Source organism: Lentinus tigrinus (assembly GCF_003813185.1).
Source record: "Lentinus tigrinus ALCF2SS1-7 unplaced genomic scaffold L226scaffold_1, whole genome shotgun sequence".
In the NCBI taxonomy this organism is placed as follows: domain Eukaryota; kingdom Fungi; phylum Basidiomycota; class Agaricomycetes; order Polyporales; family Polyporaceae; genus Lentinus; species Lentinus tigrinus.
In genome coordinates, this window is record NW_027137910.1 from 672,618 (window position 1) to 694,615 (window position 21,998).

Sequence of the window (21,998 nt, forward strand, 5' to 3'; positions counted from 1 at the left end):
CCTCTGCCCTCCTCCGCCTCCTCCGTCCCCTCTGCCCTCCTCCGCCTCCTCCGCCCCCTCCCTCCGCTTCCCTCCTTCGCCGGTGCTCCTTGATTTGATCTTAGCCTGTTACATGGGCGACCAGGTCACCTTGTCATGGCATCTTGCACGCCGTAGGAGGCTCGTAAAAGGTTCGTGATACATAGCCTTTTCAGGAGTGGAAAAGGGGAGTCACAGTTGGCATGTTCGTCTCATGTTACAGGCCAGGACAGGTTAAGTGAGAGCAAAGCAGTCACGATGCGGAACAGTAAAGTACGAGTTGGACTGTTACAAGGTCGACGGAGGACGGTGACCGCGTGGTAATATGTCACAGATCACACGGCTTTGCCGGCACGGAATATATTTGTAACTGTCTATATGTCACAGACCTGTTCCGGCACGTGACCAGGCGACCTTGTTCAGACCTGAACAGCTCTGCTCCAGCCTTGTTACAGACCGTCTTTTCCGTACGTGGACATCTTCGCAACGAGGACAGTAAAATCCGGTCTCCTACAAGACTTTCACAAGACTTTTACGAGGTCGAACATCCCCAGTTGCCCGCCGTGTGGAGACGCACCCTCCGACGTCGCGAATATCGCAGACTCCCAGAACTATACAACCCGTGCACGCTCCGGCCCCAACAAACCCGGTCTCGAGCCCAACGGACCCAACGCACATCTCTTCTCGCAAACTTTTGACAGCCGCTTGCCAGGTCGCGTGCACCCCCGCCCACTCCCCGGAGCGCTGTCCAGCATGATGAGCCTGTTATGTTCGTGAATTATACGTCACTCTCGGTCAACTGATCCTCGTCTCCGCAAGTTTTCAGATTTGGCTTTAGGTATTTGGCAGGGCATTGGTCTTGCGAGGCCACCGACTACCGCTCCCGACGGTCAGAACACATCAACCCATAGACCTTGTGGCCCCGGTGCGCCCATGATGTAAACGCCTCGCCCTCTCTTCCCGTTCACGCGGTTTCACTGCTGTCCTATCCCGACCGTCTTCCTACTTTCTGGACGGTACACATGTCGTGGAACGCGATCTGTACGTAGCAGGGAGGGAGCGCCGACTGTGCAATTCTCCTTGCCCAGCCAGGTCCGACAGGGAGCCTGTTGCTTCCCCAACCACATAAATGCTGAATATGTTACATTCGTTTTACCCCGTGTGTCCTCAAAGATGCGTTCGTCTGCCCTCCAACACACTGCTCAGTCTCCCATGCCGGAGAGCGCCTCTCCTTCGCCCTCCGTATCGAGCGGCGAGAAGCCCAAGACACTGAGTCTTCCACCTGTCACCACTACGACTACCTTTCCTTCACATAATGAGCGCTCCAGAATACGCCTGACTGCAGCTTTCTTTGCTTTGCTGACTCTCGGCTGGGGAGATGGAGGTGAAGTGTCCGATCATTGAGCTACCGTTGTTCGGAGACTAACCGCGCATACCTTCAATCCAGTTACCGGCACACTACTGCCATGTATGCATTGCCTTTTACCACCTGCGCTGCATAGTACTGACCCTCACCCCAGACTTCAAGCGGGATTTCAATTTGAGCTTCATGACTTCGTCCCTCTTGTTTGTAGCAAGCGCTGTGGGGTCAGTACTATGTCTGTATCTCACTTCTGGATGTGCGGAGCTCACGCCAGCCTTCCTGCAGATATGCGCTAGGCACCTTGTGCGTTGAATTCGTCACAAGCTTCCTGGGCAGGACATGCTTCTCTGCTGCCAAAACTCCAGCAGTTCTCCCGCTACCCTCGTTATGTCGTAGGAAGCTACAACACCCTCCGGCCAGTGACGCATCGGTTCTTGGTTTCTCGATACACCGATGCCGCTTCCTCACGTTGGCTATCATGAGCGTTTGTCACTCAGCGTTCTTCATGATCATGGGCAGCAAGAGCGGGTTTCCGAGCATGCTCGTCGCCTATGCCATCTCCGCATTCTCCCGGTCGTTCATCTTGGGTGAGTTCCCGAATTTGTTATGTGAGCTGGGTTCATCTCTAATGCAGTTGCCGTGTAGCAACATTGTACAAAGTTTCCCACCTGACTCCTTGAGTCGGTCACTGACGTCTCTACTATACAGGAACGTCTACGTATGCACGATATCAAAAAGAGGTCTGGGATACATGTACGGTTCCTGGGGTAAGCAGTCTCCTGTCCTCAAGTCCCACTCACCGCCTAACCATCACGTTACCGTGCTTCGTCTCAGCCATCGGCGCGTTCTGTGCCCCACTCGTCTGCCAGAGCATCATCGCCACGGGGATCCGCTGGGCCAACTTCTACTTTGGCTCCCTCGTGCTCTCCGCAATAAACACCTCCTTGCTCGTGTTCGCGTTCTGCCCGACACGCACCGAGCTCTTGCGCGATGCCGACTTTGCGTGGGCCCTTTTGCGGTCTGCTTCGCCGACCCCCGATGCTGCGACTGTGGCGACAAAGGAGACCGCCCAGGCGTCGCCTACGCAGAGCATCGCGCCTATCTTGCAGAAGAAGATATCAGTGGGTCCTAGGAGTGAGTTGACCTTTGCATGGTGCTGACAAGAGGGCTGACGTGTGCTGTGTGCTGTTACAGCGTACTCAGCGGCGGTGAGGAAGCCAAAGCTTTGGGCGTCTGCCATTTTCTCCATGATCTACACCGGAAGGTACGTCTTGCATGATCTAAACCAACTATGCAGGTTATTGATCGTCGCTGTCATTCAGCGAGAGTTCAACGCAGGGTTTCGTATGTGTCCTCACAACCAGCGTCGCTTCCAACTGACCAACTGACCGTCCCAGATCGTCATCTATCTCCTGAGTCTCCGAGTAAGCTCGTCTTTTTCCTTGTTGCATCGGAGCGTCCCTAACCTCCTTGACAGAGCGCAAACCCGAATACTGTGGGGTACGTGACTAGCGGCTTCTGGGGCGGCATGGCCATATCCCGTTTCCTCTGGGGCTACCTAGGCAGCATGTGAGCACCGTGTCTTCCCCGCTTCCAAACAGCAATAACTCACCCCGGCGCGACAGAGTGACCTTCCGCCAACGCAAGTGGATAATCCAAGGCTGCATGTGCGCTCACGCTCCTGACTCTGACCATCACGTTTTACTGATCCCCCGTCGTGCATGTCTTCCTGCCTTCATCTACATAGCTGTAAGTGCCCTGTTCTGTCAGATATACGCAGCAGCGCCATTGTGACTGACGCGTCGTGGCAGCTGTTGCATTCTGCATGCACCTCCTGATCTGGTTCGTGCCATCATTCATTGAGAACGCTGTCTCAGCGGCGGTGGTCGGATTGGTCTACGGCCCCATATACCCCGCGAACATCAGCATCGCGAGGGACCTGCTCCCCGCGGAGGTCCATCTCGTGTCCCTTGCCATCGTGTACGTCCTCCGTCCTCTAAGTGATGGTGCCTCCGTTCACCACAACCGTTTTCTTTCAGCGCCGCGTTCGGTAGCTTCGGCGCAGGTATGTTCAACCATCTGTCTCACTCCGCTGATAGTAATAGCGTACTCATGACATCCTGCAACAGCCCTCTTCCCTTTTATCACGGGCACGCTCTCGACAGCAGTTGGTCCGCGGACGCTCCCTATTATCACCGTCTCGCAATGCGTCGCCATGTTCGGGCTCTGGACACTATTCCCCTCGCAGCCCCCTGAACAGTTGTGATTCCGGGTGGCTGTCAACAGCAATGTGGTGCTGGTACCCTCATGAGTTCGCTCGCTCTGATTCTAGACTTGACCGTGACAGCCTCTTTCTTGGATTATATGTAGACGATAGATAGACTCCTTCCCCGTTCATAGGTGTATAGTGGGCTCAGTAGACTGATTCTCTCTTAGTGTACTATGTGTATCACCGCACTATTAGTACCAGTGAAACCGTGATATAATGGGACGCAATCTGGGGTATAGCGGTGCTGTTCGAACTGTATAATATGGTCGGAAGCTATCACGTACGACCTTCGCAACAGCTGTGGTCTGCCCGTGTCGTCTCAGATCTCAGCCCCGGCCTACATGACCATTGTCCAGCCTGCTGCCAGGGATCTGTATGTGCAGGAACGGATGTAAGCTGTGTATCATGATAGGAGGGCTTACTGGATAGACGCGATCTGGTCCGCCGGTGCTTCACCCAGATTGTCTGGATCCCGTGAGCTTCCAAAGTGTGTATACTGGCTTCATGTTCGCCGCAAAGGAACCAAACAATGCATACGATGGAGATATGGTATTTGGTAGCCAGCAGCCTCTGGAAGCTGACGGGAAGAAACTGAACCACTCCGAGAAGACCGGACTGAACCGAATCAAATCGCCAGCCTAGCCCCCTGCCTCCGCCGAGACTCCTCCTTAAGTAGACCAGAGAAGGGCGCACCATCGCACTCGTCTTTACATAAATAAACAGAACGAGTTACAATTCAACTCAGAACTAGTACTGGAGCGGGTGCGTTAAAAACCCAGTAGGAAAAAAGCTACCGCCCAGTCCGACGAAACCATCGGTGACCCACTCAGCAACAACTGGCCATCGCGAGGCTTTCCTCGACCCGCGTCCTCCGTGCTCAACATCCAAAGCTCCCAAACTCCCGCCCGTACGTGACCTTCCAACTGTTGATGCTGTCCCACCCGCCCTGCGTGTTGCCGCAGTTGCGATCGACGCAGGCGTAGGCGGCAGCATAGTCGCTGCTCTTGCCCGTCTGCCCGTTGCCGTAGTCGCACCCGAAGGCGTACACCGAGTTGTAGAGGTAGTAGATGGAGCCGCGCCACGAAAGTCCTCCACCGAACCACCCTTGTAGGCCCTGCTCGGCGGTCTGGATGTCGGACGCGGAGTGCTGCTGGCCGTTGCACGACGGGACGCAGGTGAACTCGTCGGGGCTTCGGGCGACATTCAGGGAGCTGGGAGTGGGAAGAGCTTGGGTCAGCATCGACGTTGCGCTGAAGGGCAGCATGTAAATCGGACTTACTGGGCGAAGGCGAGCTGGTCGGCGGACACCTCGCCGTAGTAGGCTGCGTGCGTGTCGTTGTGCAGCATGTACAGCCCGTTAGGCGAGCCTTCGGCCGCTGAGATGCGGTCGTTGGTCTTTGAGATGGCCAAGTACTTGACAGGCTCGACGGAGCGAGCTACGACAGTATCCAAATCGGAGGGTCGAGCTACGACGGCTGCGACAGCCGCGATGACTGATAGGGTGATCTGAGCGTAGCGCATCTCGTTGTAGAGCTGATGATGTGGGAAGTGGGGTAGATGCGCTTGAGCTGCGGTGAAGAGAGAAGAGAGGTTGTTCTGCTGTGAGGACCTGCAGCTCGCCTTCGCCTCTGACGACTTTTTATACGCTTTCGAATCGCTGGCGCTTCAGAAAGTATTATTTGGCCTGCGATGATGTTCCTGTCCACGATGTGCTACATTTGCATGATCATGCGTTGATCCTACCGGTCGCCGCACTCGACCTACAAATTGACGGTCTCGCTCAGTCTCATCCTAGGTATTTCACGCAATTATCTGTCACTCACCCCTGCTCGGAGACAAGACCGCTACTGTGACCGGCATACATCGGGTATGTTGGCCAACGTACAACAAGAGGATCACGGATCGCAAATTGGAGGATGGACTCGGTTCATCAGCTGAAATTGTGTCCATTGGCAAAGAGAAGGCCCGCGAGATGAGCGGCACGGTGGGTATGCAATTGGAAACTCACGACAGGCCGCTTCCGGTCGCGGCGCGAGTTATATTTCATTTCCTGGAATACATATGTTAGGATGAGCCAGCAAACAGGCGGTACAAGCGACGTCGGGACATCGTTCTTGGTCTTCAGATTGTCACATCCTTGCGACTCTCGTTTCGGGACATCGTCACACTCTCAGGCTCCCCCTTGCTCTCCGTCTGCAGGTGAATCGTGAACTTCGCCGGGGTCTGGTCAGACTCCTGCCATGTCATGCACGCAAAACTGGACATACTGAAGTTACTGCACAGGGTTGGGGAGAGCGATGCATATGTACCTCTGGAACGTTCCACTGCCGTATTGCCGTCATGCGTCTCGCGCGGGCGATAGAGCGAAGCAAGCCTCGCTGAAGATTTCAATCCCGTCTGCTGCTTCGATGTTGCGCGAGTTCAGTCTGCAGAAGCCCAGGCCACAATATTAGGAGCGGTCGAGAGGTGCCTTCTGGCACGTAAGAGGATGCGCTTACACTCTCAGCAGCGCGCTACGTGCTCATGCCGAATGCTTCGTGTCGTAGCGGCTCGATCAGGAACTGAAGTGCTGCACGAGATGGCCAACTTACTGTTTTGCACGACGTGGAAGATGACCTGTGTATCATTGTCGGTCAGCATCAGTGCTCCGGAGAACAGTTGGAGGTCCACTCACGGCGAAGATCGCGAGCCATCGGTGGTAGGTACCGACCAGGACACAGATGATATTGAGTCTACCCTACCAAGGATGAACGGAAAGCTTTGAGACGTACTCATCGAGAGACGGCAAATAAAGAAGCTAAGGCTTAACCGTGAGTGCGTCTTCGAACCTGAAAGAAGCGGCCACGTACATATAAGTAGCGCTTCCTGTTATGACCTGGCAATAGTCAGCCACTGTGACTTGAAAACAATACGCAAGTGATTTGTACGTACTCCAAGCAGAGGCAAGAGCTGAAGAGTGGCATAAATGTCAGACAAGGGCGTCGCAACTAGTGAGAGAAAGAGAATCGCGTTTCCGGACCTTGAGGCGCGTCGTCGAGGCACTACTCACCAAGAGATGTGTTTGAAGGTTTGCTCGATTGGCCTAGTTTGTGGCGAAGTCGTAAGGAGTGGGAGATGGCCCGTCCGCAGTAGGGAATGTGTTACAAGGCTTGATATCAAGCGGGTTTGCCCTGTAATTCCGATCAACATACAAACCGTTTAGTAGCATACGAAACTCATTGACAAGTATGCGTAACATACGTACCACAGCCCCGGCGTTTGAGAAAGACAAGGAGCAGATTGGTAGCTTCCCCAGCGGGTCACTCATGAGTTGCGACTCTCTAGAGGTTCACGCAACATGGTCATGCCCGAGGTGGCATGATGGAAGGCAATTATGGACCGAGGCGGGCCGAGGGTGTGGGCGTGCATAGCCGCTCAGACCAAACAGGGAATGACAGACGCCGAGAAGAGAACATCTCGCGTCCACTGCTTGCGTCGGAGGAGTCCTCAGTCGATGTCACGAATCCCAGTGCCATCTCACTCTCCCTCCTACAACCGCAGCGCAGGCGCTCCCCGTGCTGTTTCTCCCATTCCCTTTCCCGCAGACCGCGCAGTCTCCCCGCTTCCCTCCCGTCACCAGTCAAACGCGTCCATGTCGACTCTCTCCGGCTCCGTGGCCGAGACCAGGAAGAAGCAGAGCAAGAGAGATGAGGTACGTGTCACCTGTCTGTGCTCCTTGTCTTCTTGTCTTCTCGCTGCGTTATATCCGGTGGGCATGTCGTAAAAGGGAGGACACGGGCGCAGATGGTGGAATACACGTGTATCAGGTGCCATGTCGCAGACCCCCACGTCCTCCCCAGAACGCGTCGCATTCCCCTCCCCTTCAGTCTCCCCACGTCGCACACCAATCCGAGTGCCGATTAAAACTGATTCGCCGTACACCCAGGCTATCCGTAAGAAGATAGAGGGCGAACTCGCCCGCAAGCGTACGATCTCGACTACGAACCAGCCCGCCCCGGGACGCCGCCGCCGTGACAAGCCAAATGTGCAGAAGGGCACTGTCGCGGCCCTTAAGCCCAGTCCTGCGCTGACTGTACCCGAGAACATCACCGTCTCCGAGGCCAGTCAGTTGTGCGCGGCGAAGAGGACGGACTGTGTGCTGGTCGTGGACGACGATGAGGGCCTGAGCGGTATCTTCACCGCCAAGGATCTGGCGTACAGGGTGCGTCTATGCTTTATATGCATCATTGCATTTGCTAACAGAGGGAGACAGGTTACTGCGGAAGGCTTGGACCCGCATACGACCCAGGTCAGCGCGATCATGACCCGCAACCCTATGGTCACTCGCGACACCACAAGTGCTACAGAGGCGTTGCAGCTGATGGTTCAGAGGCATTTCCGGCATCTGGTGAGCATCCACAGTGGGCGCTGACTGTGCACAAGTACTGAGGAACCCCGCACTAGCCGGTTTGTAACGAAGAAGGCAACGTCGTCGGGCTGCTCGATATCACCAAGGTCTTTCACGAAGCCCTTGATAAGGTTGAGCGTAGCTCCTCCGCCTCGGAGAAACTGTACAGCGCACTCGCTGGAGTCCAGTCTGAGCTCGGCGCGGGTCTGGGCTCAAACCCCCAGGCCGCTGCGATGCTCTCCTACGTGGAGGCCCTCAGGGAGAAGACGGCGTTGCCCGACCTGACGACCGTCATGGACTCGCGCACCCAGCCCGCGACGGTGGGGCCGAAGACCACCGTCAAAGACGTTGCCAAGCTCATGAAGGAGCGCCGCACGACGGCCGTCTGCGTTATGGAACCGGCTGCCCCGGGGCATGTTGGTGCGCCGAAAATTGCGGGTATCTTCACCAGCAAGGACATCGTCCTGCGCGTGATTGCGGCGGGCTTGGACTCGACGCGGTGTAGTGTAGTTCGGGTCATGACCCCGCATCCCGATACTGCCCCTCCGACTCTGACGATCCACGATGCACTCAAGAAGATGCACAGTGAGTACCATCTAGTCATCTGACTCACCTCGACTCTTTGTGCTCAATCGCATCGTAGTCGGTCACTACCTCAACTTGCCCGTTGTTGAGGCTGACGGTCGCCTTGTCGCCATTGTGGATGTCCTCAAGTTGACATACGCTACGTTGGAGCAGGTTAGCTACCTTCGCGAAACACGCTGCGGCAGCATATTCACATTTTGCACAGATGAACCACATGTCCGCCGAGGCCGCTGGCGGAGAGGGCGATGCAGAAGGTGGTCCTATGTGGGGACGATTCTTCGAATCACTTGGTGCTGGCGAGGATACCGAGTCCATGGTGTCTGGTTCTCATTACCAGACTGAGAGCGTGTCTCATTCGCGCCGCTTCTCGAGGAGCATGTCCCACCTCGTACAGTCTCCGCACTCCGAGGTCCATCCCAACGACTCCGCTTCCGTCGTTGACGATGACCAAGAGTCCGCTCTTGCAGGCTACCCGAAGCACGGTGGGCACGAAGTCCCGTCGATTGTTGGTCCTCCCGCTCCGGTCGACGATGGCACCTATGTGTTCAAGTTCCGTACCCCCAGCGGTCGTACCCATCGTTTCCAGGCGCGTCACGACAACGTGGAAACCTTGCGCGAGATCGTTAGCGGCAAGCTCGCAACAGATCCCTTCTTCACTGGCTACAAGACGACCGACCCATCGGAACCTCCCCCGGACCCCACGGACTTCTCGCTCTCGTACACTGACGCGGATGGTGACATTGTTCTCATCACGTCGGACGCGGATGTCAGCGACGCTGTGAAGAACGCTCGTTCTAGCCATGCCGACCGGGTTGTCCTGTTCATTCAGGGTGGCAGAGGTTGGGCCGACGTTATGGAGAAGAAGAGCGCCCAACAGGCCGAAGCTGTTGCAGCGGCAGCCGCGCAGGAGATGAAGGAGGTCGAGAAGACTGAAGTTGTCCCGACGCCGTCTTATGTGCCGCCTGTGCCCAGCCCCTACGCTCCGCCACCCTACGCGCAGGCGCCACCTGTCCAGCCGGAGTTGGTCATGGGTATCCCTAAAGACCTGCTTCTCCCTGCAAGTATCGGTGCTCTCGCTGCGGTTATCCTCGGCGTCTTCACCATCTCCCGCTTAACAAGATAATGACGATGGAGTAATGCTGGGTACGTGAATAGGCCGGGGTGGGACGCGGTGTGGATTGGATGGCTAGATTCCCCAATACCTTAGTTTTGGTTTGAGTACCCTGTCACCTGCTATATGAGATTCATAGTGCTCTGCACCCTTCACTCACTATCTCGACGATACCTGACGACCTACCTGTTCACGCGTAACGACTAGAATGCATGATGGACGTTTTCCATGACAGCCTGTCTGCAGACTCCAGACACCGCCTTCAATATTGTTGTGCCCATTAGCAATGGGCACCCACGTGGCGCAACGCGTCCCGGAAGAGTGGCAAAGCATGATCGGGCACGCGCCGTCACGTTTTAGTCTGCCGCCACACGTCCTCCCGCTCGTTCTCACTGTCGTCACTGTCGTCCCCGACGCGCGTCGGCACCTGCGGACAAGCAAGAGTACATGTTCGTCGAGGGCTGTGGGTGTTCCGATGCCGAAACGAGAGCGCGATGAGGCCGTCGCCGACCTCGTGAGTCTCTGTTCCCTGGCCGCCGCCCACTGACTCTCCGCGCACGCCGCAACTGTACTCAACGGCTGTGTATACATGCAGAGTTCGACAATATTCTCGGCCATGCTGGAGGAGATCCTCATGGACGTCGTGCAACAGTCGCACAAGGAGATTGCGCGCTCTAGGGCGGTGTGCGATGTATGCCATACGCGGTGCGTCCACCCAGTGTCTCAGTGTCGGTTCATGCGTGTTTACGCAGGAGTACAGCTGCGGAGCAGGTTCGTGGGCGTCGTGAGCATGCTGCTAGCACTGCTGATTAATTCTCCTCTAACCTAGTGCACGTCCCTGGGTCGTCGAACAATGCAAGCGGGTCGCGGATACCGACTCCGACTGGCGAGGCGAGGCCTGGAGACGGGAATAGTCCCATGGCTACAGGGTCGAATACGCCTGTGAATGGGAGTAATGGGACGGTGTACTTCGAATGTCTCGAGTGCAAGCGCCAGGTGAGTACGATTCAACCACCCTCGTCGAACCATCGGAGTGCAAGCCCAGCATAGGTCGCCTCAAATCGCTTCGCCACCCATCTGAGTGGATGCATGGGCCTGAATAATAGAAGAGGTGCCGCGCGCAATGCGTCTGCAAAATCCAAGTACGTATTTTATCCTTGCATATGGTTACAATTTTCTGGTCTCATGATCGGAGCTAGGCTCGGGAATGAGCTTGGTAAGTCTGGGTCTCCGCGCCTTGTGTCGGAAGCTACGGAGTATTTCGACGACCCGAAGCCAGCCCCGAAGAAGGGCAAGTCTAAGGCGAAGAAGGGTGCGTTTTTCTGTGAGCGTGAGGCGATTGTGTTTTGACTGGCAGCACGCAGACGATTCGCTCAATTCGAATGGGAAGAGGGTGAGTGCCTCCTCGCCAGTCATGTTCCGCCAGCCGTTAATAGCCCTGGTAGACGGGCTCGCCTTCGGTATCTCCGACCAAGAAGCCGACCAAGAAGGCAAAGGTCACAGGTGTGCACTCTTTTCCACATCTGTGGTATCTTCTGAATACCTTCGATTGAAGGGTCACCAGCAGCAGCGGGTAGGGTGAAGGCCGACTCAGAATCGCCGGTTATGAGCCATGTCAGTCAGATTTGTATCTTGTGTGTGTTCATACACTCACTCTCGACCTGCATAGCTTCTACCACCAGGTCCGAATGCCTCCCGCGTACCCTCGAAACTGCGAGCATCCTCCACAGTTTCCTCTCTGCATCGAGAAAGGCGCTCTTCCTCTCCCGACTCGCCAGCGCGACTATCCTCGCCTGCCCACTCCATCTCTACACAAGCTTCGACGGCCATGCGAAGTCCGGTCGTTACTAACTCAACGCTCAAGTCGAGACAGGCAAATGGCAAGGGCCGTGGTGCGCCCGCTCCACCGCGGATACCGAGCCCTCCTCGTCCGCCTCCACCCGTTCCCGTTATCAAGAGGGCCGAAACAGACTACCTCATCGGTAAGTAGCCCGCACAGTCTCATGTGCATCCGGCTGCGGGCGCTGACGCACCCCATATTCTCTATACAGACGTGGAGGGCGGCGACGAGACCGGTTCCTCCACCGATACCGATAGCGACTGATACTGGCATACCGCCACTGGGCTTGGCAACTGTATTAGCTGTGCTTTGGACTATGTATCGCATCAATCTCTAGGTTTGTTGCTGCTCAGGTAGGATACCACACAACTCGGTTTGTTATTGTAACTCGTACATATGTATCCCATTTCTTGGCATTGCTGGCAGACAATGTCTACTGCCAGCTGAGGTCGAGGAGGTGCTCAGGTAATCCGCTTCGAACTCGAGGATTGGCTTCCTGCCTGACGGCGAGTGTACCAGTAGTACACTCCGCCCACAAGCAAAAGGGCGAAGAAGTTTGCTGAGAGACAGGTCAGTAACCAGAGTAGTGTTGCTTCGCTGTGCACTCACCTGCGACGAATCCAACAACACCCTGGAACAGGCTCATGAAGAAGGCCACAAGGGCCTGTGCGAGCTGGAGCACGCTCCCGACGAAGTTCTGGAGCAACGCGAAGATGGCTTGTAGAACGGCGAAGAAGGAGCTGACCAGCGAGGCTGCAATGGACGTGATGCTCTGGGTCAAATTGCCGAGAGCACTGGAGACAGAGGTCATGATGACTGGTATAGGCGAGTGAGCAGTGTGCAGTAAGTGACGGTTGTGCTGCAAGTCAACTGGAAGATGCGGGGCCCCAAGAGCCCAAAGACCAGCACCTTATACCTTTCTAAGCGTGACGTCATGACCTAGTATAGTGGTTTCGCACAAGTGCAAATAAGCGTTATATAGACAACATATGGCAAGTAATCTATCGTCCTACTGAAACCAGAGAGTTCAGGCAGAAGTCAAGAACCAAGTCGTTACGAATTGAGAGTCGGATAGTTGTTACATAGTTCACTGCCTGCGAGCCCCTGCACCTGCGGCCGCCCCGTTCGGAGCGCCCAAAGACGAACCTGCGAACCTACTCGCGAGGCCGGCTGCCTGGTTGTAGACCTGCGCCAACACCGGGGGCTTGCCCGGGCTGTTCACGAAAGCCAGGATACGGGCGTGGACGGTAGCGAAGGCCTCGCGCGTAAACTTGGACTGGTACCAACGCTGGCGGAGGAAGAGGGCGTAGATGACGGGTGAAATGAGAGAGATGCGGAACGTCAGCGCTCCAACAACAACGCGAGCCATAATGACGAGCTCGGTGAAAGCGACCGCCCTCATGGCATTGTCGTAGTTAGCTGCGAAGCGAGGATGAGCGTCCATCAATCGAGAACCACACCTGGGAACGGACCTTTCACCCAAACCTGGAGCTTCTTGGCGAGAGGATGAGGGGTAGGGGCAGCACCCTGCTGGGCAGGTGGACCCGGAGGGAGGAACTGGGGCATGAGAGTCGTACGCGTGAAAGTCAACGCGTGGAACAGGGAGAAGATAGCATAAGGCAGCAGCGCAACTGTTTGTGCCACCTCAGCGAGATTGACCACGCATCAAACCACAGCCACGTACGAGTCACTGGCCTGGAAGTCCACCAGAAGAGCGCGAGGAGGAAGTATTGAACATTCTGCGAGCAAGGTTAGGGCCTAAGACAGCTCCGCGCGAGTTTATGGAGCGTACCTCATCGAGCATGGCGCGCCTTATCCACGCAGCGTTAGGTTGGGGCACCTGGAGAAACACAGTTGGATACTTCCAAGCATCTATAGCCTTCGAAGAAACATACCCCAAGGGATTTTCTGAAAAGCATACATGAATTTTCTGCCCGGAGGCACACCCGATAACAATGGAGTACTCACTGGCACACAATGGCATAACTGACGAGCGCCCCAGTGAAGCTCGCTAAACCCCACAAGCCACGTCTCAATCCGCGCCCGCGAACCCCAGAAAGAGCACAGACGCACCTTTGTACCAGAAGGCAGACACGTCTCTGAACATACACTTCGCGAGGAAGAACCGAAGTGAGCAGAGAAGCAATAGGAAATGGCCCGCGGCCCACAAGTAGTGCTGTTCGACGTGAGCAAAGCCCTTTAATATTGGCCACAAATTATCTGCCAGCGTACCTGCGTGGTAGCCATTGTGCTCTTGGAAGCTGCTAGGGGGAGAAACGGTGAGTACTGAGCGGGACGTGGACGAGTGACAAGGAGACACCGCGGTGACGCACACGAGGTCGAGCTTTAGGGCCGGCGCGCGACGCTGGAGCGCTCGCAGCAAGTGGCATCACCGGGCCCATCCCGCGCGGGGGCCACGCCGCAGACGTCGCACCGTGTACCTGGAGCCATCGCGCCTCGTGGAGGTCACATCCCGGTAGCGCGATATCAATAACAGATGCATAAGTAACATACGCGAGATTCGAGAGCATAAAACATGAATGCGATGAACTTGAAGACACGAGGAATGAACGAAAGAGTCAGACCACACGGAGAAACGAACCGCAGCGACGGTGACGAGATCCACGACCAGCAGGAACCGGGTCAACGACTCCACTGCTGCCCGTCTGCCTTCATCTTCTTCCGCTCCATGCCCTTCTTGTACACTTCCTTCTCCAGCTTCTTCTGTCCGAGAGTTTCTTTCCGTCTTGACCTCGACTGTTCCCGCATGCTTCTTCGCGAGTCCTCCTCCTCCGCGTCCGCGTCGCCCTCCTCCTTATCGACCGCGTCGATCTCTTCCCACTCTTCCTCATCCTCACCATCTTCCCACTTTCGCTTGTTCCCAGAGCGGCCAGCACCGCCCTTGCCACCGCCGATGTTGACGTTCACGCGCGGGGGCACGGCGAACCCGAATGATTTCCCGACCTTGGCGAGGTCGAGCTGGTTGACGTCGAAGATTTTCTTCAGCGAGTACGACGCGTAAGCCTGAAGATACGACCGGTACCCGTCCTTGGCGGACTGGTGCAAGAAGTAATTCTTCTGTAATAGCTTCTCAAGCTGCCGAGAGAAGCGGGGCAAGACCGTGAGCGGCCTGCACGATCATGAAGTAATGATGAAGTGCGCACCTGAGATTGCACGTTTGCGACTTTCTCCGGAGGGAAGCTGAACTCATTCAGCGGAACCTTCGCCTCCTTGAGGTACCGAAGGAAGCCGAGCTCGCTTGGTAGAAGGAACATGAGACTCTTTCCGACCTTGCCCGCACGGGCCGTCCGTCCGACTCGGTGAATGTAATCTCGGGGGTCGTCTGGAGGGTCGTATTGGATGATCCAGTCTACACGAGGAATATCCAATCCTCGCGCTGCGACGTCGGTGCAGAGAAGTGTTCCCGACTCTGCGTTGCAGAACTCGAAGAAGGTTGTTGTCCGCTTCTGCTGCTTTTGTTTGCCCTGAAGCACATTGTCAGCGGGATTGATTGGAAGAGAGGGCCGGTAAGACGCACATGGAGGTCGAGTACCGGGACATCTATATAGTTCAAAAGTTCGGCGTGATACTTTACAGAGTTACAGCTCGAGAAAAACACAATCATTTTCTTCTTCAGATTCTTCTTGAGGAATGTGAAGAGGAGAAGGAAGCGACGGTCGGAAGGGCAGACGACATAGCCTTGAGATAGTGTCGTGACTGTGCTCGTAGCTTCCGTCTTGTCGACATCGACGTAGAGCGGTCCGGGACGAAGGGACATGCGAGCAAGGTCAGTGACTTTCGTCGTTTGTGTCGCCGAGAACAGCATAGACTGGCGTCCCTCTGTGCGTACATCAGCCGGCATAAACAGTGATGTGTACTCATGAGTAACGTACCGTTGGGAAGGATAGATATGATCTTCTTCATCTGCTCCTCGAAACCGACTTCCAATATCCGGTCTGCCTCATCAATGATGAGACCCTTTAGGTTGCGGAACACAAATCCCTTCGTTCCCTATGCGGCTGATAATGAACACCGGCAACCAGAACGCTGCGAGGATGCAAACGTACCTCAAGGTGGTCTATCAACCGACCTGGCGTTGCGATCAACAGGTTCACTCCCTTCACCAACTTTATCTCCTCCCCTTTCCGATTAGCACCTCCCATGATGATACCGAAGGTTTGTGAATGATGTGCCATGAGCTCCTTGGCTACCCCGAAGATCTGGAGTGCGAGCTCTCGCGTGGGGGAAATAATTATGATACCAGTACCTTTTGCGGGGCAAACAGACACAGTTAGCCTTAGACCTCAGAAAAACTGGACATCGGAGGACGCACCATTGCGAGGCTTAAACTTCAGCCTATGCAGAAGCTCAATAGCTGGGATGAGGAAGGCCAGAGTCTTGCCGGAACCCGTCCTCGCAGCTCCCAGTACGTCTTTTCCAGCAAGAAGAGGAGGTATCGCCTTCTCCTGCACGGGTGTCATTGTCTTGAAGCCCATCTCGTCCAAGGCCTTCATGGTATTCTCTGAGAGCCCCAGCTCGGAGAAGGGTTTGCGCTCAGGTGCCCCCTCGGGAACTGCTTGAGGCACCGGTGCGGGTACGTGCGCGTCGTCCATGGCGATGAGCAACTGTCCTCCGTATCCAAGCGAGATGAAGTTCGAACCCTCTCAGAGTATAAAAAGAGGCCGAATGAGAGAAAGCACAGAGGATGAGTATCCCAGGAAGGTCAGGAAGGAGGATAACTTCGAAGCGCCGGACAAAAAGTGAGGAAATTGAGCTCGGATTGGTCCGGCGTTTGCCGACACACCATGTCTTCGCTCTCTACTACACAAAGTGGTCCGTACACCTTCGTGTTCTCGAGCTAGTACTGGTCTGACAGGTCTCCCAGTCGTCTTTGCAGTCTCTTTGCTAGCGTCACTTAGTGCTGGCTATGCGCTAGGAGCATGGTCAAGTCATGTGAAATCTCCAGAGTCTAAAGCACCTGCTGCAGACACGCCGGACGCGTCGACCGAAGCCCAGGATGACAGCGAAAGCGACGAAGAGGAAGTTGCTGACGGTGATTTGTCCGCAGTGAAGCCAGGACTATTCGAAAACTGCAAATTGGTCCGTAACACGCATGCATTTAAGGTGGTGGCGATACTATAAACGCATATGTCGACAGGCTTTGGTTGTTCGAACAGACCTCGAGATGTCTACAGGAAAGATTGCTGCTCAGTGAGTGTCTCTCATGAAAACCCAGGAATTGCCTGTGATTTAACTGGCAATTTCAGATGCGGGTAGGTTGGGGCGACCTCTACAAATCGCTTTCGCCTGACGTCTTACGTCTTTCGGCAAGGCACGCAACGCTTGCTTGCTACAAGGCATTGCAGCACACAAACCCCGGTGTGCGTATTGTGGCCTCACGAACGTTACTATCAGCCTGCTTACCTTCATGCAGCTCCTGAGACACTGGGAACGCACTGGGTGAGGAGGGTCCAAGGGTCGCTTGGCCGTCCTGTTTCTAATGTGCATGCACAGTCAAGCAAAGATCGCACTCAAAGTCAAATCTGAAGAAGAGCTGCTTGAGCTAGAAGCGATCGCCAAGAGCTTGAACTTGGCTGCTCGTTCCATCTGTGACGCGTACGTTATTCTCTTCTCCACCTCGCGATCATTCGCTGACGGCTTCTCAGTGGTCGAACTCAGGTTGCGGCTGGTTCGCGCACAGTTCTTGGTGTCGGTCCAGGTCAGTTGCTCTGTCTTATGCTTGGTTGAGTCAGTACATGACGCCACGATCGCAGGGCCCATCGAGTTGGTGAACAAGGTGACTGGAAAGCTACGACTGCTGTGACATTGTCTCGTGTGTTGGTCTCGCCTGTTGCCTGTTGTGTGAGATGACTGTTCCTATTAGACACGGCTTCGTTGCTTTGGCAATCGAATGTTCCCCCAGAGTTCGCTGCAGTTACGCGAGTGATAGCCCAAGGCTGGCCGCGGTCTCGAAAATTCGCTGGTGGGCGTTTGGTCTGTATGTGCTGACGTCACGCGAAATATTAGCGTGAGAGAGGCGCTGGTGGGACAGGCTGGGACAGGGCCGCCCCGCCGGACGCCAAGTTTCGAGGAGCGCGGTGGAGTTTCTGCCCTGTTTTTATGGACGCTGGGCCAGGGCAGCCCCCGCACAGTCCCTACCTTCACCCAGAACATCACCATGGCCAACGTCGCACTTGCTCGCGTCTATCAACAATCCTTTGAATCCTACCCATACACCACCCTCGCTCTCACGAACGGTGCCCTCAGCGCGCTCGGAGATGCCGTCGCTCAGTGCACGCAGCGATTCGTACGTGTCCGCCCTTCCTCCAACGGGATCCTCATTCTGACCTGTCGCAGATTGAGCAGCCGGACGAGAACCATCGGCACCAGCCGCGGTACGACATCCTCCGTACATTGCGCTTCTTTGCATTTGGATTCGGGATGGGTGAGTGATCCTCGTGCAGAGTTTGGGCATGCCATATTGAGACTTGGCCAGGCCCAGTCATTGGTCGCTGGAACTTCTTTCTTGAACACAACTTCCCCCTGCGCTCAATAGGAGGCTCAGGAAAGGTCAGCCTCCGCGCGCTCGCACGTCGCGTCGGCGCAGACCAGTTCCTCATGGCACCCGTCGGCGTGAGTACCATCGTTGTTGACTTGTGGGAGTCCTTCGTCTGACGCGATGTCAAGCTTGCCTTTTTTATTGGTTCGATGGGCATCATGGAGGGTCGCGACACGAACCACATCGGGCAGCGGTACCAGGATATGTACAAGCCAGCCCTCATTGCAAACTGGCAGGTCTGGCCTATGGCGCAGGTACGTCTGACGTCTCTAGCCGGACACACCGCACAATTGCTAATATAGCGACCGCAGTTGATCAACTTCCGCTTCATGCCCCTGCCTTACCGCGTACCATTCCAATCTACTTGCGGTGTCTTCTGGACGTTGTACCTCTCGCTCTTGAATGCAAAGTATGTCTCCTTGGTTCTTTTGATTGCAACATTTGGACTGACACGACATTGTAGGGAGGACGAGACGCAAGAGCGCAACGACGCTCTTAGTCGGACCTTGCAGTGAGACAGGGTGCACCCTCTTTCGCTGTTTTCCACTATTTATTCTGGTGGTTCGCGGGAACCTGGTACACGACGATCTTCCTCTCAACCCATGTAGCCTTAGCACGTCTTCATCTGTTGTTCGTCACACCTCACGAGTACATAGTTTACTTTTTGCCGCACTGTAGATAAACCGTAGCACTAGCATAAGGCGTATAATGACCATCATGACACCTCAGGACAATAGACATGTTTCAAATACACTATACCGTACCTCAGGCCTCACGTCGCGCCATACTTCGGCTTGAAGTACGCTGGCGGCAACTTTGCGAGGACATCAACTAGTGGGCGCTCGACCACGACCAGCTGCCCGGGCGAGACGAAGTCAACAAGGAGAAGAGGCCGATAGTGCGTGATGAGCTTGAAGTTGCGCTGCTGCACCTCCTGCTGCCCGTCCTCCACGCTCACCTCCACCCGCCCACTTGCGTTGGGCTGGTTGGCCTCCGCGGCCTTCCGCTTGCCCCGTCTGCGTTTCTCAAACCCGCCATAGTGCGTGCGCTCCGTGAGAATGACCTTGCACAACCACGTTGCACCCCAGAATAACGCTGTCTTCGGCGGAAGTGGCGACCCACCCTCTTCGGCCCCGCCTACACGGGACCCAGGGTCGAACGTAACTCCAAGCACGGGATCGTGCAAGTGCGTGAACCGCTGCGGGAGCGCGTTGATGAGCGAGCGCGCCCAACGGGGAAAGTGCCGCGCCTCGACGTCGTACACCTCGAGCTGGTTGTCCGCAAACCCGAGCACGAGCGTGCTCGGCGCGGATGGGTCGAACGCGAGCGCGTGGATCGGCTGTGGGAAGGTCGGGAGCGTGCAGTGGTGCTGGACGGCGTCGAGGTTGAAGACGTGCGTGCGCCGCCGCGCGTCGGAGGTCGCAAGCCATTGGCCGTCGGGGCTCACCGCCATGCGCGTAACGGTGGTGTGGATGAGCTTGGAGTCCTCGACGTCGCTCTCTGCAGATGAGGACCCTGCGTCGTCGTGCGCTGCCTGGGCGTCGTCATTGGCATCGCCGGGCGCCATCTCCACGTCTTCGCCTCCCTTCGCGGAGGCAGACGTCTTGCGGCCCACGACAACTCGTCCTCTCACGTATCCATCTCGGAGACGATGCTGCTCGAACTTCCGCAAAACGCGCGGAGCGCGATCTGTGGTGCCGAGATCGACGATGACCACGGCCGCCGATTCTGACGCGGCGAGGATGAGTTTAGAGGAGTCAGGCGTAAAGGTGAGGGAGGATGCTCCTGTAGAGGTGCTCGCGAGCTGGCTCTGCAGAGTTGCGGCGAAGTCACGTATTCGCCGAGGCTTCAGGTCGCCGTTCTTCTGCTCGAGTGTGCACGTCAGGACTGTCCAGCAAGGCTGAGTGCGCCAGACTTACCTCTTCCGTCAGCTGGAACAACTTTGTCTCGTACCAGTCCGCGACAGCTATCCACTTTCCGTCATCCGATATGGCGCCGGCGGCAACGTTCGTCTGGACGGCTAGGTCCATGTCCAGGACGCGCTCCCAGCCACCATCCTGACTGCTGGGCCCCTCCAGATCCGCATCGAAGTCGTCGCCCTTCGGTTTCCTCTTCGCGATCCGCCAGACCGTCAACCCCGCCTCCCTCGTACACATCACCAGTCTGGCTTTCTTCGCCACATGCACTGCAGATGAACTCGCGGTCCCAGTAGTGTACGCCAAACGGCGATGATATGCGTCCTCGAACGTTGCCTGGGTGCTCGTCGCAAGCGGATTCATCACCTTGCCCGCGAGGGTCGCCGTGGGAAGTGCCGCGGGCGTGACGACCACGGACATGTCCAAGCCGCCAGAGGCGAGGACGGGCGCAATGTCAGCTGGGAAGTGTCGCTGGTGCGACGAGGGCAGAGGTGTATATGGTGGCCAGATCGCCAGCGCGCGTACGTCATGCGAGTGTAGCCGGCGAGAGCAGGACTGTACCCATCGCCCAGGGGCACGGGAAACGAGAGGGGAGGGGTTTTTGGAGCTTCGGGATGTCTTGACGTAGGAAAACTGTGTGACCTTTTGGTCGACGCCGGAGGTGTATACAGCGGTGCCATCCTACCGAAAGGTCAATTACGCGCAACATGAAGCATAGGTTTGTACTCACAGGACCGATGGTCAAGCAGAGGACGTCGGCCGCGTGACCCTGGAAACTCTGCAGCTGTGTGCAAGTTCTGGAGTCCCAAAACTTCACGATGCCCATCGAGTCTCCGGACACGATAGTGCCATCCCTGTCGGTTGATTCAGCATATGACCTGCCTTCTCTACGAACCTTGACTTACCCTAGCACTCCGACAGCCCAGACCAATGTGCGTTCACCGCGAATCTTGTCCGTGCCCATCCGCTCCAGAGAGCGGCCGGTGGAGAAGTCCCACTTCCTGAGGCTACTGTCCGAGCATCCTGTCACAAGCCACGAGTCCGTCCACTCGTCATCGTCATCATCTGAGTCGGACTCATCGTTCGTGGCTTGCGTTTTCGACTGCCGGGGTACCGGCGGACCCCATGCAATGCTGAGTATACGGCTCTTGACCCTATCCAAGCGGCGCAAATGATTGAGCTCGTCGTATTGGAGCGACACGAGTCGCACGGAGCCGTCTTCACAACCTAATGCAAGGATGGTGGACGCGGGATTAGGTGAGATGGACCAGATGGGACCGCCTTGGGAGCTCAGGGTGCGCTAAAGCACAATTAACACATCGCGTCCTTGCGGAACGGCAAGTGAACACACCTTGATGCATCCTCGCTCAATATCCCACTCCACCAACTCGCTGCCTCCACCCGCGCTGAACAGTCGGAGATTTGACCACGAAGCAACGTCTTCCTGCGCGGCATGTCTCGGAGAGCGGAAGGTGAGAGCGAGTGACTCTACTTTTGACGGATAGGGTCCGACCAACGTCTGGGAAAATCTCTCGTCAAGAGGAAAGACGGACGTTGACTGGCTTTACGAACGCACCTTGCGGACTACCCAAGCCTGAGGGGCTTGACTACGAGGATTAGAGCCCGTCCACTCGCACAATTCGATGTTCCCATTCGCGCGTCCGACGACAAGGATCCCAAAACCAGGGAAGCGGCTGTTTGTAGCGGCCTTCTTGCCCTTGACGGAAGGCAGGGGGAGAGGAGGGAAGCAGAGCGCGGTGACCGCCGAGGGCGTGAAGTCGACGAAACGGCACCTGTGCACCGCGAGCGTAGCTGTCCCCTCGACCATGGCAATAGCGTGTCGTCCCTAGTGACCTCAGAGCAGAAGACTGAGGTTAATTGTCGTCGAGCTCGCGGACGCCAGAAATTGCAGAGGACCGTCGCAGACTCGATCGACGCGAAAGTCACGGG

At 56.2% G+C, this 21,998-nt stretch overlaps 10 protein-coding genes across 10 annotated transcripts; 5 read left to right on the forward strand and 5 right to left on the reverse strand.

Moving 5' to 3' along the window:
* Positions 1-1,230: 1,230 nt before the first annotated feature.
* Positions 1,231-3,647, forward strand: L226DRAFT_451880 (MFS general substrate transporter; the record flags this gene model as incomplete). Its single annotated transcript, XM_067675037.1, has 15 exons — positions 1,231-1,402; positions 1,466-1,486; positions 1,539-1,605; positions 1,667-1,972; positions 2,090-2,148; positions 2,216-2,515; positions 2,576-2,645; positions 2,704-2,725; positions 2,779-2,805; positions 2,859-2,950; positions 3,007-3,048; positions 3,129-3,130; positions 3,193-3,361; positions 3,421-3,446; positions 3,511-3,647. 15 exons carry the CDS (start codon positions 1,231-1,233, stop codon positions 3,645-3,647), a joined length of 1,512 nt encoding a protein of 503 aa, XP_067542333.1.
* Positions 3,648-4,376: 729 nt separating this feature from the next.
* L226DRAFT_528010 (uncharacterized protein) lies at positions 4,377-5,410 on the reverse strand. The gene is given in 4 exon segments (XM_067679244.1): positions 4,377-4,483; positions 4,521-4,870; positions 4,933-5,356; positions 5,370-5,410. 2 exon segments carry the CDS (start codon positions 5,169-5,171, stop codon positions 4,528-4,530), a joined length of 582 nt encoding a protein of 193 aa, XP_067542334.1. The 5' UTR covers positions 5,172-5,356; positions 5,370-5,410; the 3' UTR covers positions 4,377-4,483; positions 4,521-4,527.
* A 1,687-nt stretch (positions 5,411-7,097) lies between these two features.
* On the forward strand, positions 7,098-10,102 carry L226DRAFT_528012 (CBS-domain-containing protein). Its single transcript, XM_067679245.1, has 6 exons — positions 7,098-7,341; positions 7,576-7,851; positions 7,903-8,037; positions 8,094-8,622; positions 8,681-8,775; positions 8,828-10,102. The coding sequence occupies exons 1-6, from the start codon at positions 7,144-7,146 to the stop codon at positions 9,743-9,745; spliced, it is 2,151 nt and encodes a 716-aa protein (XP_067542335.1). The 5' UTR covers positions 7,098-7,143; the 3' UTR covers positions 9,746-10,102.
* L226DRAFT_564430 (uncharacterized protein) lies at positions 10,020-11,837 on the forward strand (the record flags this gene model as incomplete). The annotated part of the gene is made up of 11 exons (XM_067683642.1): positions 10,020-10,247; positions 10,329-10,424; positions 10,486-10,504; positions 10,563-10,729; positions 10,784-10,875; positions 10,933-11,045; positions 11,098-11,126; positions 11,179-11,236; positions 11,289-11,347; positions 11,403-11,715; positions 11,785-11,837. The coding sequence occupies 11 exons, from the start codon at positions 10,020-10,022 to the stop codon at positions 11,835-11,837; spliced, it is 1,227 nt and encodes a 408-aa protein (XP_067542336.1).
* A 69-nt stretch (positions 11,838-11,906) lies between these two features.
* L226DRAFT_528014 (uncharacterized protein) lies at positions 11,907-12,439 on the reverse strand. The gene is made up of 2 exons (XM_067679246.1): positions 12,183-12,439; positions 11,907-12,132 (listed from the first exon to the last, which is right to left on the reverse strand). The coding sequence occupies exons 1-2, from the start codon at positions 12,382-12,384 to the stop codon at positions 12,035-12,037; spliced, it is 300 nt and encodes a 99-aa protein (XP_067542337.1). The 5' UTR covers positions 12,385-12,439; the 3' UTR covers positions 11,907-12,034.
* Positions 12,440-12,496: 57 nt separating this feature from the next.
* Positions 12,497-13,871, reverse strand: L226DRAFT_496829 (uncharacterized protein). The gene is made up of 8 exons (XM_067677580.1): positions 13,806-13,871; positions 13,647-13,749; positions 13,542-13,584; positions 13,469-13,481; positions 13,366-13,413; positions 13,258-13,312; positions 13,046-13,204; positions 12,497-12,992 (listed from the first exon to the last, which is right to left on the reverse strand). The coding sequence occupies exons 1-8, from the start codon at positions 13,818-13,820 to the stop codon at positions 12,661-12,663; spliced, it is 768 nt and encodes a 255-aa protein (XP_067542338.1). The 5' UTR covers positions 13,821-13,871; the 3' UTR covers positions 12,497-12,660.
* Positions 13,872-14,045: 174 nt separating this feature from the next.
* L226DRAFT_475103 (DEAD-domain-containing protein) lies at positions 14,046-16,298 on the reverse strand. Its single transcript, XM_067676652.1, has 6 exons — positions 15,907-16,298; positions 15,641-15,840; positions 15,467-15,584; positions 15,112-15,413; positions 14,738-15,058; positions 14,046-14,669 (listed from the first exon to the last, which is right to left on the reverse strand). The coding sequence occupies exons 1-6, from the start codon at positions 16,184-16,186 to the stop codon at positions 14,217-14,219; spliced, it is 1,674 nt and encodes a 557-aa protein (XP_067542339.1). The 5' UTR covers positions 16,187-16,298; the 3' UTR covers positions 14,046-14,216.
* A 298-nt stretch (positions 16,299-16,596) lies between these two features.
* On the forward strand, positions 16,597-17,506 carry L226DRAFT_528017 (peptidyl-tRNA hydrolase). Its single transcript, XM_067679247.1, has 7 exons — positions 16,597-16,784; positions 16,841-16,846; positions 16,906-16,954; positions 17,008-17,033; positions 17,088-17,189; positions 17,240-17,292; positions 17,348-17,506. Exons 1-7 carry the CDS (start codon positions 16,759-16,761, stop codon positions 17,395-17,397), a joined length of 312 nt encoding a protein of 103 aa, XP_067542340.1. The 5' UTR covers positions 16,597-16,758; the 3' UTR covers positions 17,398-17,506.
* Positions 17,507-17,751: 245 nt separating this feature from the next.
* On the forward strand, positions 17,752-18,647 carry L226DRAFT_451219 (uncharacterized protein; the record flags this gene model as incomplete). Its single annotated transcript, XM_067675000.1, has 6 exons — positions 17,752-17,886; positions 17,940-18,018; positions 18,070-18,206; positions 18,261-18,386; positions 18,444-18,541; positions 18,596-18,647. 6 exons carry the CDS (start codon positions 17,752-17,754, stop codon positions 18,645-18,647), a joined length of 627 nt encoding a protein of 208 aa, XP_067542341.1.
* A 45-nt stretch (positions 18,648-18,692) lies between these two features.
* On the reverse strand, positions 18,693-21,986 carry L226DRAFT_475109 (WD40 repeat-like protein). Its single transcript, XM_067676653.1, has 6 exons — positions 21,625-21,986; positions 21,400-21,567; positions 20,954-21,348; positions 20,779-20,902; positions 20,052-20,729; positions 18,693-19,996 (listed from the first exon to the last, which is right to left on the reverse strand). Exons 1-6 carry the CDS (start codon positions 21,874-21,876, stop codon positions 18,905-18,907), a joined length of 2,709 nt encoding a protein of 902 aa, XP_067542342.1. The 5' UTR covers positions 21,877-21,986; the 3' UTR covers positions 18,693-18,904.
* Between the last annotated feature and the right edge of the window lie 12 nt (positions 21,987-21,998).

What these genes read in the sequence shown, in the direction of transcription:
- L226DRAFT_528012 (XM_067679245.1), top strand. Translation starts at nt 7,144, where the DNA reads ATGTCACGAATCCCAGTGCCATCTCACTCTCCCTCCTACAACCGCAGC. An exon ending in AGCAGAGCAAGAGAGATGAG is followed by an intron (nt 7,342 to 7,575) that starts GTACGTGTCACC and finishes CCGTACACCCAG; the next exon opens with GCTATCCGTAAGAAGATAGA. An exon ending in CATACGCTACGTTGGAGCAG is followed by an intron (nt 8,776 to 8,827) that starts GTTAGCTACCTT and finishes CATTTTGCACAG; the next exon opens with ATGAACCACATGTCCGCCGA.
- L226DRAFT_528014 (XM_067679246.1), bottom strand. Translation starts at nt 12,384, where the DNA reads ATGACCTCTGTCTCCAGTGCTCTCGGCAATTTGACCCAGAGCATCACG. An exon ending in TGTTGTTGGATTCGTCGCAG is followed by an intron (nt 12,133 to 12,182) that starts GTGAGTGCACAG and finishes CCTGTCTCTCAG; the next exon opens with CAAACTTCTTCGCCCTTTTG.
- L226DRAFT_475103 (XM_067676652.1), bottom strand. Translation starts at nt 16,186, where the DNA reads ATGGACGACGCGCACGTACCCGCACCGGTGCCTCAAGCAGTTCCCGAG. An exon ending in GAAGTTTAAGCCTCGCAATG is followed by an intron (nt 15,841 to 15,906) that starts GTGCGTCCTCCG and finishes GCCCCGCAAAAG; the next exon opens with GTACTGGTATCATAATTATT. An exon ending in GGTTGATAGACCACCTTGAG is followed by an intron (nt 15,585 to 15,640) that starts GTACGTTTGCAT and finishes TCAGCCGCATAG; the next exon opens with GGAACGAAGGGATTTGTGTT.
- L226DRAFT_528010 (XM_067679244.1), bottom strand. Translation starts at nt 5,171, where the DNA reads ATGCGCTACGCTCAGATCACCCTATCAGTCATCGCGGCTGTCGCAGCC. An exon ending in GCCGACCAGCTCGCCTTCGC is followed by an intron (nt 4,871 to 4,932) that starts CCAGTAAGTCCG and finishes CCAAGCTCTTCC; the next exon opens with CACTCCCAGCTCCCTGAATG.
- L226DRAFT_528017 (XM_067679247.1), top strand. Translation starts at nt 16,759, where the DNA reads ATGTCTACAGGAAAGATTGCTGCTCA. An exon ending in TGCAGCACACAAACCCCGGT is followed by an intron (nt 16,955 to 17,007) that starts GTGCGTATTGTG and finishes ACCTTCATGCAG; the next exon opens with CTCCTGAGACACTGGGAACG. An exon ending in GCTCGTTCCATCTGTGACGC is followed by an intron (nt 17,190 to 17,239) that starts GTACGTTATTCT and finishes ACGGCTTCTCAG; the next exon opens with TGGTCGAACTCAGGTTGCGG.
- L226DRAFT_475109 (XM_067676653.1), bottom strand. Translation starts at nt 21,876, where the DNA reads ATGGTCGAGGGGACAGCTACGCTCGCGGTGCACAGGTGCCGTTTCGTC. An exon ending in TTGAGCGAGGATGCATCAAG is followed by an intron (nt 21,349 to 21,399) that starts GTGTGTTCACTT and finishes ATTGTGCTTTAG; the next exon opens with CGCACCCTGAGCTCCCAAGG. An exon ending in TGGGCTGTCGGAGTGCTAGG is followed by an intron (nt 20,903 to 20,953) that starts GTAAGTCAAGGT and finishes ATCAACCGACAG; the next exon opens with GGATGGCACTATCGTGTCCG.
- L226DRAFT_496829 (XM_067677580.1), bottom strand. An exon ending in GTCTGCCTTCTGGTACAAAG is followed by an intron (nt 13,585 to 13,646) that starts GTGCGTCTGTGC and finishes TGTGGGGTTTAG; the next exon opens with CGAGCTTCACTGGGGCGCTC. An exon ending in GCTCCAGGTTTGGGTGAAAG is followed by an intron (nt 12,993 to 13,045) that starts GTCCGTTCCCAG and finishes CTCGCTTCGCAG; the next exon opens with CTAACTACGACAATGCCATG.